At 41.8% G+C, this 12,388-nt stretch overlaps 1 protein-coding gene across 2 annotated transcripts in view; it reads left to right on the top strand.

Moving 5' to 3' along the window:
* The window catches only part of COL8A2 (collagen type VIII alpha 2 chain), a 97,399-nt gene extending 88,794 nt beyond the window's left edge, over positions 1-8,605 (top strand). For both annotated transcript variants that reach the window (XM_075604551.1, XM_075604552.1), the window contains one exon: positions 3,891-8,605. In XM_075604551.1, coding sequence (XP_075460666.1) covers positions 3,891-5,815 — 1,925 coding nt within the window. In that variant the 3' untranslated portion in view covers positions 5,816-8,605. The remainder of the gene's footprint in view (positions 1-3,890) is intronic.
* Positions 8,606-12,388: the final 3,783 nt, after the last annotated feature.

Genomic DNA, 12,388 nt, shown 5'->3' with positions numbered 1-12,388 from the left:
GGCTAAAATACAAACTTGGCGAACAGATTTAGCAGAGTACGTACAACTGTACATAGAGTGTTTCTAACAAAGTCACTGGCACACAGAGCTTACAATCTAATTTTAGTCCTCCAAAAAAGAAGAGCAGCGCGGGACAGCACCAAGAAAAAGAGGAAGCATGAAAGAAAGCGCAATATGATAATATTGCAGGGACCAGATGCAATTGAGTCTTGTTAGATCTTCTGGAGATCGTACTCACATTTTTCAGAGAATAAAAGGCACATCAGAATGTTTTTTGCAAATATCAGGTACGTGATCAGGTGGGTGCAGGTGATCTCAGGAGAGAGGACATAAAGGATGCAATAGCGTAGATGATAAAAAAAATATACACTTTATATCAATAAAATCTCGAGAGAGATCAGACCATTGTTTCTGGGCGGCCGTAACTGGAAGCAACACCAGCAGACGGATGATCACGGTAGACGCCAGTAGGGTTGCCAAGTGGCTTCTCCAAAAATACTGGACACAATGGTGAAAGGTGCGACGCACTCGACACACACACCTCTCACCTTTCTCCGCTTCACCCCCAGACTCCTGACACCTCCTCCTGATGGGCTGCATTACCCAGCAACAGCCATACAGGATGGTGGAAGCTGCCCAGCCCCCTAGCCTTGCTCTTTCCATGCCCAGGGAAATCCCGCGGCCCCCCAAGCCGGTCACTTCACTATGTCCAGAGAGGTAACACATACATGTCCAGTATTACCGCTCATTTTTTTTACTGGACAGTGTCCAAATACAGGACAGTCTGGTTCAATAGCGGACACCTGGCAACCCTAGCACGCCAGCGTCTACGAAGGCGGTGAGATTGCAGCAAGCTCTGCACTCGGGAGATCGCGGCTTGATGGTCATTGTTTAACTGCTCTAAATAATGTACTGCGTGTAAGTGCGCATTCTGGAGATTTTATCGATAGAAAGTGTAGATTTTTTTACTGTCTACGCTATTGCATCCTTTATCTCCTCTCTTCTGAGACCACCTGCACCCAAGATCTTCGTAGGCCCTGGGCACTCTTGCACTCGTAGGTCCCACGCCACGTCATGCCGGACGTGCACACGCAATACCGTCGCATGAACTAGTGCATATAGTGACTCACCCGTTTATGTGACGCATATGCAGTACAGATCTATTCTTATAAGACTGTTAGACGCTACCTTAATAAATTGAATTTTTATTGATAAGACAAAATACAGGGCACATTTATACAAGTGTTATGTTAGCCGCTGATTTCATTAAGTATTGTTAAATTGTAACTAACGTATAATTCGAATATTCACTCAAAACTTCCCTACGCATAAAAGTACTGTAATATACCTACCACTTACACTTTCACATTAGTATATATAATTTTACATCAAATTTACATCATATTTTTGTATTTTAAGCAAACTTCATAGCTTTCTATAATTTCATTTTAAGATATCTTTTATCTTTATTTTCAGGCCAATAATTTCCCCAGGTCTCAAACTTTTTTGTAGGCCCTACTTATACTGTATGTTAATATTAATGCATGTATATATATATATATATATATATATATATATATATATATATATATATATATATATATAAAAAGAGAGGAGAGAGCGCACGCCCCATAGCGTAAAATTGTACATTTATTGGATGAATAGGGAGGGAAGAGGGGGGGGGGGAGAATATCACTCACAAGGGTAATAAAATATAAGGCAATTGTGAACATATGTTGTCACCGCCAATCCGGAAAGTCCTCGTGTGGTCCACGACCCAGTAGTCACTGGACAGTGCCAGGAGACTATGCTGTCCGGAAGGCCAAGAAATCGCCACTGTAAATTCCTCAGAAAATCTGCACGACACCTCTACAGGCGCTCCTGATGAAACCACGCGCGTGTTCCAATACCTGAGGCTGGTTAAATCTATGCACCACCATTCCAACACCATTGGAATCTATGCACCACCATTCCAACACCATTAAATATAACTTGAAAATAATCAATATGGCGCTGAAGTCACTGAAAAGAATATTATATATAAATATAGATTAGTATTTTTCACTATTCTTTCACTATTCTCTCTCTCTCTCTCTCTCTCTCTCTCTCTCTCTCTCTCTCTCTCTCTCTCTCATTACTGAAGGTGGCGTCACTCCCAGAAAAACCCACATTTCAGGGTCTGGACGGGAGTACCGCCACCTTTAGGTAAGACAGGCTCAACCCTAGGTTGTTTGGAGCAAATGCAAGGTTGTGTCAACATCACATGGCATGAAGCTTATGCTAATGAGATATAGAATGGCCGTTGTTTTGGCATATAATTAGCTTAGTATTCGTTCAGGTCAGGGAAAATAACGGCCATTAATTATTTTGATCACGGCATATTATGAGCACTGAGTTAATGCTCCTCTGTGGATCTGGGCCTAAGTACAAATATGTCCCAGTTCAGTTTGTTAATGTTCCTTCAAATGGTTTCAGACATTCGCAAAACTGGTAATAGTTTGTTTTATTTTTTGCTTAAGTTTGTTATTTTCACGATTTTTTCATCAGCGGTGAATGACCATGATTTGTAGTAAATGTGCCTAAATATTTTGTACATCGTATTTGGGGTCAGACACTGAGTGACCTTACACAGAACCTATAATTAACTGTGCAGGGAAAGAGTTTTCCATCCTAAATTCAGATCACCTTTTCTGATTCCCTAGCATAGTTAATAATACACTGCAGCTGTCTGGAGCAGCCCGAGTCCAAACTATATAATTGAAGATGCCACTATTGTCTTGCTAATCAAAACAAGTGCAACCTCCAACTCCTTCTCTAATACTATTCTCACCTAGAATGGACCCTTTGTTAGTTACAGTCTAGACGATATAAGAGTAATTAGAGCCAAATCAGCTACTCCCACTATCAGTGAGTTCTATTTTTTACATTATCAAGCAATGCAGAGACACAACTGCAATTAATACTGGTTCCAGTCCATAGGCAGAATGTCAAATGTTAATTTACTGAATGTGAAAAGGCATTGAAACTAGAAGTTGTTGGATGCCCTGCATTGTAGCTCCTAATCTGTCCAAGTACACACAGCTGAAAACTTTTAATGTGACAATGTCTATATTTACAGATCTCGTCACAGAAAGACTAAAGCGTAACTGTGGGCCATCAAATATGTACTCTAGTTGACATAATGGACCATTGGTCTCTTCCATCTATATTAGTCATGTCATACCAAGGTGGAAGATTCAGTATTTAAAAGACCACAGGTTTCTTTAATCTTGGTTACCCTACTATACTGTATATCACTACTATGTGATGAGAGGGACATATTCAGTGGACCATAAATCCATTCCATCTTCCTGATAGGGGTGACAAGTGCACTGGGAGCCCTCGTCTGTCCATCCTAATGATGAGCGATAGAGACAGAGACAAATAGAACAGAGGCTTAATGTAACAATGCCCGATGACATAGTGACACAAAGGCAAGGGATTTCAGATAATCAAGTCTGTCCCTCCCACACTAGGGTGAAAACTACACATAGATACTTTGAAAGATCTCCCATTTTATCCTCTTGATTCTAGTGTGACCTAGTAATATAGCAAAGGAACATGTGGTCATGAAGTCTGTTCATCTCACTGTAAATTGAATGAAAGGACCGATGTCCCTGACAATGCAAGGTGACACAAAGAGAAGTGTCCAAGAGTATAGACAACTAAGTTGGGTCCTCCAGTGACACCAAAACTGAGGAAGATCTGTGGTACGTTGATGTCCTTTAATTTACAGAGAGTAGATGGGAGCTACTACATTAAATTCCTCCATTTATATGCAGGGTGAGAGTGTCTGAAAACTTAGGTTCGTCCCTCTAGTCACCTTGTTTTTTGCCTCGTTCTCTCAACAGATATGCCCCCAATGCTACCAATGGACCTGAAGGGAGAACCAGGACCAGCAGGGAAACCTGGCCCAAGAGGACCACCAGGACCACCAGGAGTGCCTGGAAAACCAGGGATGGGGAAGCCTGGATTACACGGCCAGCCGGGCCCTCCTGGTCCCCAGGGCTTTTCAAGCATCGGCAAACCGGGTTTACCAGGGATGCCCGGTAAAGGAGGCATCAAGGGACTCCCTGGCACCAATGGAGAGCCTGGGATGAGAGGTGAACAAGGTCCCCGAGGATTTCCTGGCCCTTCTGGTATCCCTGGGCCATCGGGTATCTCTGCCAATGGAAAACCTGGGGTGCAAGGTGCTTCCGGGCAACCAGGAGTAAGGGGTGAGCCTGGGCCCAAGGGTGAACCGGGAGCTCATGGGGAAAATGGCATTAAGGGAGAGGCTGGACTTGGGAAACCGGGGATGCCAGGGTCCCGGGGAGTTGGAGGGCCACCTGGACCCATTGGACCACCTGGTCCTGTTGGGAATGGAAAACCAGGACTTAATGGACTACCAGGGGGGCCAGGAGACAAAGGAGATGTAGGCCCACCTGGGGCACCAGGCATAGGGGGTCCTTCAGGGCCACAGGGCCAAACAGGGAAACCAGGGTTAGATGGTATTGGTAGACCAGGTTTAGATGGGTTACCAGGTCTACAGGGACCTTTAGGGCCAAAAGGTGAGCCAGGCATAAGAGGTCTGCCAGGGATACCCGGACAGGCAGGATATGGGAAACCGGGTTTTCCTGGTTTAAAAGGAGATCGTGGGCCCTCTGGAGTTCCAGGAGGAGTAGGAGACACAGGAGAGTCGGGGTTAGATGGGGAGCCTGGTGAGCAGGGGCCACATGGCATCACTGGGCCCCCAGGACTTCCAGGGTCAATGGGATTACCAGGGAAAACTGGGCTACCAGGTCTGAAAGGCGATGCTGGTCCCAGTGGACCCGCAGGAGCACCTGGAATTCCAGGGAATCAGGGCCCTAATGGGTTTGCAGGTAAGCCAGGTTTCCCAGGTGAGAGGGGGCTTCCAGGCCCTAAGGGTCCACAAGGGCCGACTGGCCCCAAAGGAGAGGCTGGGTTTACAGGACTCCCGGGTATACCTGGGCTAGTGGGTGTCATAGGGCCAAAGGGGGGTGGGGGAATCCCAGGGCAACCAGGTCCACGAGGCCCAGTGGGAATTCCAGGATTACAAGGGTCAGCTGGTCCTATCGGACCTCAGGGGCTGCCAGGACTTAAGGGGGAACCTGGCTTTCCGGGATCTCCCGGCAATGGCATTTTTGGTGAGCCAGGCATCATTGGGCCCCTTGGACCACCAGGAGTTCCAGGCCCCCCTGGCTTAAATGGGCAACAAGGGCCACCGGGTTCACCTGGCCCACCAGGACCCCCAGGGGCCTTTAGTGAGGGTGGAATCGCCGGACTCCACTTGCCAGATGGGGGCGTGGAAGGCGCCACCGTCTTGGGGAATGGCAAGCCTGGGAAGCCGCAATATGGCACCGGAGAACTCTCAGCCAGAATAGCACCAGCGTTTACCGCCATCCTCACCACACCATTCCCAGTATCCGGCATGCCCATCAAGTTCGACAGGACTTTGTACAATGGCCACAACGGCTACAACACGGTCACTGGGATATTCACCTGCCCCGTGCCTGGAGTCTACTACTTTGCCTACCATGTTCATGTCAAAGGCACCAGCATCTGGGTAGCTTTGTACAAGAACAATGTACCTGCTACTTACACCTATGATGAGTATAAGAAAGGATACATGGACCAAGCTTCTGGAAGTGCAGTGCTAGAACTTAAAGAGCATGACCAGGTTTGGGTCCAAATGCCATCAGACCAAGCAAATGGATTATATTCAACAGAGTACATCCACTCTTCTTTCTCTGGTTTCCTCCTTTGTCCTACATAATGGACATGAGACATAGTCTCCACCTTTAGCCATAAACTATCTTTAAAAAAAATAAAATTAAAAAAAAACATGCAAAACAAAAAAAAATCTATATATACTTATATATCCACTGGGGGAGGAAAGCACAGAGGAGGCAGCAATTCTTGCTTTTTTTTCCTGCTGAGAAAATAGTTTTGGAACAGGACTTTCCAAAGAATCTTTCCCAACCACAGTTTGCAAAAAAAAGTCACACTATTATCTAGTGACACATGTAAAACACAACACTGCAAGCTTGTGATAAGACGACTAAACGTTCTTCAATTCAGAGCTAGACTGAATATTGAAGAGTTCCTGAGATTATGTTTTTGATTTTTTGGGGTAATTTATCTGTATCTGCTATGTTGCTACTTTTTAGTATTTTTCATTAAAAAAACAACAACAGAAAACACTGCACCTACAATAAGTGTAATGAGGATGTTCTACAAGATTAGCCATGGTTTCTACCCTTCTTGAGATTTCTTTGTCGAGAAGGGTAATACATATAGTATGTTACTTTGTTTAAATATTCTGTTCCTTAATGTAGCTTCTCTCTTAAAGAGTGAGGGGTTCAGTTTAGAAAAAATGGGGAAGGGTACGTAATTCGTGAATTGCAGAAAAAACTTTTTAAGTCCAAAAGGTTGCAAGGGACTTATGGTCAACGGTGTCCCAGCATCCTCCACCTACAAGGTGGCACAGTAACAGCGGGAAAGTACACCTACTAAGTTAATGAGGTTATAAAAGGTCTTCAATAAATTACATGTTTATTTGCAGATTTAAGTCCTAGTAGTATATGGAAAGAGGAACATGCTTTGAAGTCTTTGGGGGTCATTCTATATATATGCCAAAGTGGTAATTTGGGCAGTTTTTGTCCGAAAATCTACATTTAACTTCAATAAGGATTTGCGGATGAAAACAGCCAAAACAGCTGCCTCAGAGTGTATACAATTTACCCCTTTATGAGCTGGTGAAAAATGGATATCACTCTAGAATTGTTACAGAATTCTCATCCCAAAGAGTTTATGATTTAATTCTAGTAATTGACTCACAGTGATTTGTCCAAGATCATCCACAGATGAAGATAGTCTTGAGTTAGTGTTTCTGGCTCAAATATAGCAGTCAACTCAAATGTGTCCATACAGTCAGAGTTCCTTCTGCCTCATGAAATGTGGCTTCGTTTTGCCTCTTAAGAAAATGCTTCTTGTTGCAGAAATCAGTTATAAATAGGCCATGGCGTGTTCAGGAGGGTATCTGCTCATACTGTACGTGTACACATTAAAATATAATGTAAGGGATGTTAGATTGCCCCAAACACTTGTTGACTGCTGTCAACCAGTGAAAGCCAGATGGATTGAACAAGCTTTCAATAACAAAGGTTAGTCATCATATGTTCTCTTGAACGACCCTGATTATTAGACACAAATAATGCACTGAGCTTGATCTCTTGTTTATGGTATCTGGACTATTGCTTGAATATAACCTTTTTTTTTGCTTTGCCTTGAATCACTTAGATATAACCATTTAGAGGCAATACCTGGACAAAATTAGTGGGCCGAGTGGTCCCCACCCTATGAGTGGCAAGTTTCAATGGAAGAAACCATTGTGCCCCAGCTTCCAACACCAGAGTTATACATTTCAATAACAGGAAAGCTTAGTTAAATAATTGAATATACAGAAACATATTCTACGCCATACTGAAACCAAGAATGTGATGCAGTGTGTCCTCAAAACACTGATTATAGTAGCCAAAAAGAGATGAGTAATTCTTCCTATGTCTTAACTTGTGTGAGATACTGTTACCCTATGATGCTTATGTTTGTAAGAAATATGACAATTTATTTTTTAGGGGGGGGGGTTGGAGAGGCAGGAATGGGCTCTTTTAATGTCTTTATTTCTCAGAGCAGTGCCTTTTCATTAAAATAGTGTTCATTTTAACGTTTTATCCAATTGTTTTGCAATGGTGCTATGCCCTACTTACCAATGTTATGTACTCATATAGTGCAATATTAATCTAAAAAAGCAACGTTGTTTTTGAAGATATCATTCATGTTTGGTCCTGCTAATATGAACAGATTTTGTATTGATAATGCTTGAATTGTTATTGAGTTTGTGGTAAGAAGCTTTGTTACTGCTTGTTTTGTCATTAACTCTTCCACTGCTGAAGTGGTCTTCAACACACTGAGTTGCAGGGTCATCCAGTGGCGAAGAGGTTAATAATTACACACCGTTTGTATGTTCTGTTCCTGGACGGTAGAAAAAATGACCACCAAATAGTCTGCAGAAGTGGTGTCATATATATATATTTTTTTTTTGTTTACCAAAACACCACATAAAAGAAATTAATAATTCAGATGTTTGTCTATTGTATCATGATTTCATAACACGGGGCTTAGTTTGATGATCTGAGCTCCTATGAACCTTTTTAAGTTGTTGTGAAGGGTCTGCATTAAAAAGAAACACAAAAACAAAATGCTTGGGTTGAAATTAAAATGTAAAAGGAAATCCTGCATACAAATGTGGATGCATGGAACATTCTAAAGAGTTCTTTTGACAGAAGAGTATAATAGATACGGTGTACCCATGAATAATGTCTGAGCCAAGCCTCTATCTTCCTGCTCATTCTAATCACTTTAACCCTTTTGACTGCAAGAGGAGCCAATGCCCTTCAGTTCACAAAGGGGTTAAACAGCTGTAATTGGTTTCTTTGGAAAAATTCAGTCATCCTTAAGATACAACTCTGATTTCTGTTCTGAAAATAAAAACAAATGTTTTTTTTTTTTTAAATGGGAACAATTAATATTTTAATTGTATCTGACGCCTATTGTTTCTCACTTCGACTGTTGATGACATCCTAATTTCTTCTAAAGAAGGAGAAAATGTAGAAGAGGGGGTAATATGTTGCGTGTAGAATACAAGGCTCCACAAAACGCCTTATCATATTATATTAGGTAAAGATAGTACAAATTCTCCGAAGTTTTTCGTTACACTGAAAAGTTTGAAACAAAATTTTAAAAATACTTTTATTTCTATTATTATTTTTAAAGTGAACAGTCACTTATAGTTAATGAATTAAACATAAAACAGTCCTTGATTCCCTTTGACCCTAAGTGGGACTGACCCTTTAGATCACTAAGAGATGTAATGCATTGCAGACTAGGACTGAATTGGGATAAGAGATACTGTAGGTCAAATGCATACAAGTTGAAGTAAAAGGTGTAAAAGTTGAATTGAAAGTAACTACATGGCGTGCAAGGCACACTTCTCTCTAATCCTGATACAACAACATGGCAGATAAAGTCCCATGAAGCTTTTCATTATAGTCTGATGATGCCACTGCCCTTACTTGGGAGGGAGAAGTCAATAAGCAGTGAGGGCGAGAGAAGCAGGGGATTCTGGGAGAGCAAATAGTACCCAGAGTCTCCCTAACGCTGTGGAAACCTTCAAACTACATTTGTTTAGAAGTCACTACATTTTTCGATTTGCTATAGATACATTTTGTGTAGCACTTGTAATTGGGCACTTTCCCCTTATGTGCATAGCTGAAAGCTGACTTTGGGTGGGACTGTGCCCTTCTATGCCCCTCCTTCCCAGCATTGCATATCCCACTAGCGCAGAAGCGGTTAGGTCACACCCATGGAATGGTATCCCACTGAATCATCCTGCTTAGGACGAAAGTGATCAAGGGACAGTGACATGTTTATTAGGTTATTATTTTTATCTTTTATTTGCATGGCGCCAACATATTCCACCGCGCAGTACAATGTGGGAGAGAAGACGATAACGTTGAATAATCGATAACATAAAAGAGTACAAATAAGTTAGCTCAAACCGAGACACTAGGAAGGAGGTCCTTCCCTAAAGTGCTCACAATCTAAATGGATTTGCCTAACACCTTTAAATTAAATAAAAAATCAATATATAATATATATATATATATATATTACCTTTTAACCTTCCCATGATAAACAATAGCTTTTTAAATAATGATATGTTGGTGATGAGACTATTTGTCAGTCCTCATCGAGCCATTTAAATTCTTAGCTTTACTCAGTCTTTTGTTTGCAAAGCAATTATGAAGCTATCACTAGTCAAACAGATAAACATTAAGTATCTGATATTCTTATATCCAGTGTTCCCAAATAAAAGTGTTACATATGTTTGTTTGACCTGTTACATTGAACTGCCCCTCTTACAACAGAACTAAGCATGTCTACCAGTTGTCTGATACTAATGGCGTTCTGGTGAGAAGGTGTCCCCTTCTGCATACGATATGGGCTCCTGTTTGTGATATCCTAGTGGACGCTGAGACAGGTTTTCTTTTGATTTTTCCTGTTCAGCTGGAGTTGACTGGCTATGTTTTTGCCGACTGGATAACATAGAGTCAGTTGCTTAATAAAATATCTGAACTATCTCCTGTCTGCGGTTTCATTTGTAGGACGTAGGTGTGCATGTACAGTAAGATGTAGGACAGAGGTGTGTATGTACAGTAAGATGTAAGCCGGCGTGTATGTACGATGTAGGATGAAGATGTGTATGTAAGATGTAGGACACAGGTGTGTATGTACACTAAGATGTAGGCTGGCGTGTATGTACGATGTATGATGAAGATGTGTACAGTATGTAAGATGTAGGACGGATGTGTGTATGTACAGTCCTCTTACCTCTCTCATCGTACTTTCAGTGTCTCTTCTGCTAACACCTCCTCCTCCTCTATCGATCTCTCTGTGGGGGTACCCCATGGCTCTGTCCTGGGACCTCTTTTCTTTTCTCTGTACACACTTTCTCTAGGTGACCTAATCACAGCTCTTGGGTTTAAATATCACCTCTATGTATGTATTGCCAGTAAGATGTAGGATGGAGGTGTGTACTATATGTAAGATGTAGGTCGTAGGTGTGTATGTACAGTAAGTTCTAGGATGGAGCTGTGTATGTACGATCTGGACGGGTGTGTATATACAATAAGATATAGGATGGAGGTGTGTATGTAATATGTAGGATGGATGTGTGTATGTATAGAAAGATGTAGGACAAAGGTGTGTATGAACAGTAAGATGTAGAACGGAGGTTTGTATTTACAGTACGATGAAGGCTGGATGTAGGATGGAGGTGTGTATGTACAGTAAGATGTAGGATGGAGGTGTGTATGTAAGATATAGGATGGAGGTGTGTATGTACAGAAAGATGTAGGACAGAGGTGTGTATGTAAGATGTAGGACAGAAGTGTGTATGTAATATTTAGGACACAAGTGTGTATGTACTGTAAGATGTAGAATGGAGGTGTGTATGTACTGTAAGATATAGGATGGAGGTGTATATGTAAGATGTAGGACAGAGGTGAGTATGGACAGTAAGATGTAGGACGGAAGTGTGTATGTAAGATCTGGACGGGTGTGTGTATATACAATAAGATGTAGGATGGAGGTGTGTATGTAATATGTAGGATGGATGTGTGTATGTATAGAAAGATGTAGGACAAAGGTGTGTATGAACAGTAAGATGTAGGACGGAGGTGTTTATGTACAGTAAGATGTAGGATGGAGGTGTGTTTGTAAGATGTAGCACAGTGTGTATGTACAGTAAGATGTAGGATGGAGGTGTGGTATGTACAGTAAGATGTAGGACGGAGATGTGTATTTACAGTAAGATGTAGGATGGAGATATGTATGTAAGATGTAGGATGGAGGTGTGTATGTAAGATGTAGCACAGTGTGTATGTACAGTAAGATGTAGGATGAAGGTTTGTATGTACTGTAAGATGTAGGACGGAGGTGTGTATGTAAGATGTAGGACAGAGGTGAGAATGGACAGTAAGATGTAGGATGGAAGTGTATCTGTAAGATCTGGACAGAGGTGTGAATTTACAATAAGGTGTAGGATTGAGGGGTGTATGTACAGTAAGATGTAGGATGGAGGTGTGTATGTACAGTAAGATATAGGATGGAGGTGTGTATGTAATATGTAGGATGGAGGTGTGTATGTAAGATGTAGGACGGAGGTGTGTATGTGCAGTAAGATGTAGGACAGAGGTGTGTTTGTAAGATGTAGCACAGAGGTGTGTAATTACAGTATGATGTAGGATGGAGGTTTGTATGTACAGTAAGATGTAGAATGGAGATGTGTATTTACAGTAAGAAGTAGGATGGAGGTGTGTATGTAAGAAGTAGGATGGTGGTGTGTATGTAAGATGTAGGACGGAGGTGTGTATTGACTGTAAGATGTAGAACAGAGGTTTGGATGTACAGCAAGATATAGGATGGAGGTGTGTATATACAGTAAGATGTAGGATGGAGGTGTGTATGTAAGATGTAGGACGGAGGTGTGTATTAAAAGCAAGATGTAGGATGGAAGTGTGTATGTGCAGTAAGATGTTGGATGGAGGTTTGTATTTACAGAAAGATGTAGGACGGAGGTGTGTATGTAAGATGTAGGGTAAAGGTGTGTATGTACAGTAGGATGTAGGATAGAGGTGTGTATGTAAGATGTAGGACAGAGGTGTGTATGTAAGATGTAGGATTGAGGTGTGTATGTACAGTAAGATATAGGATGAAGATGTATATG

This window comes from Ascaphus truei, chromosome 6, assembly GCF_040206685.1.
Source record: "Ascaphus truei isolate aAscTru1 chromosome 6, aAscTru1.hap1, whole genome shotgun sequence".
Classification (NCBI taxonomy): domain Eukaryota; kingdom Metazoa; phylum Chordata; class Amphibia; order Anura; family Ascaphidae; genus Ascaphus; species Ascaphus truei.
This window is presented reverse-complemented; position numbering and strand designations above follow the sequence as displayed.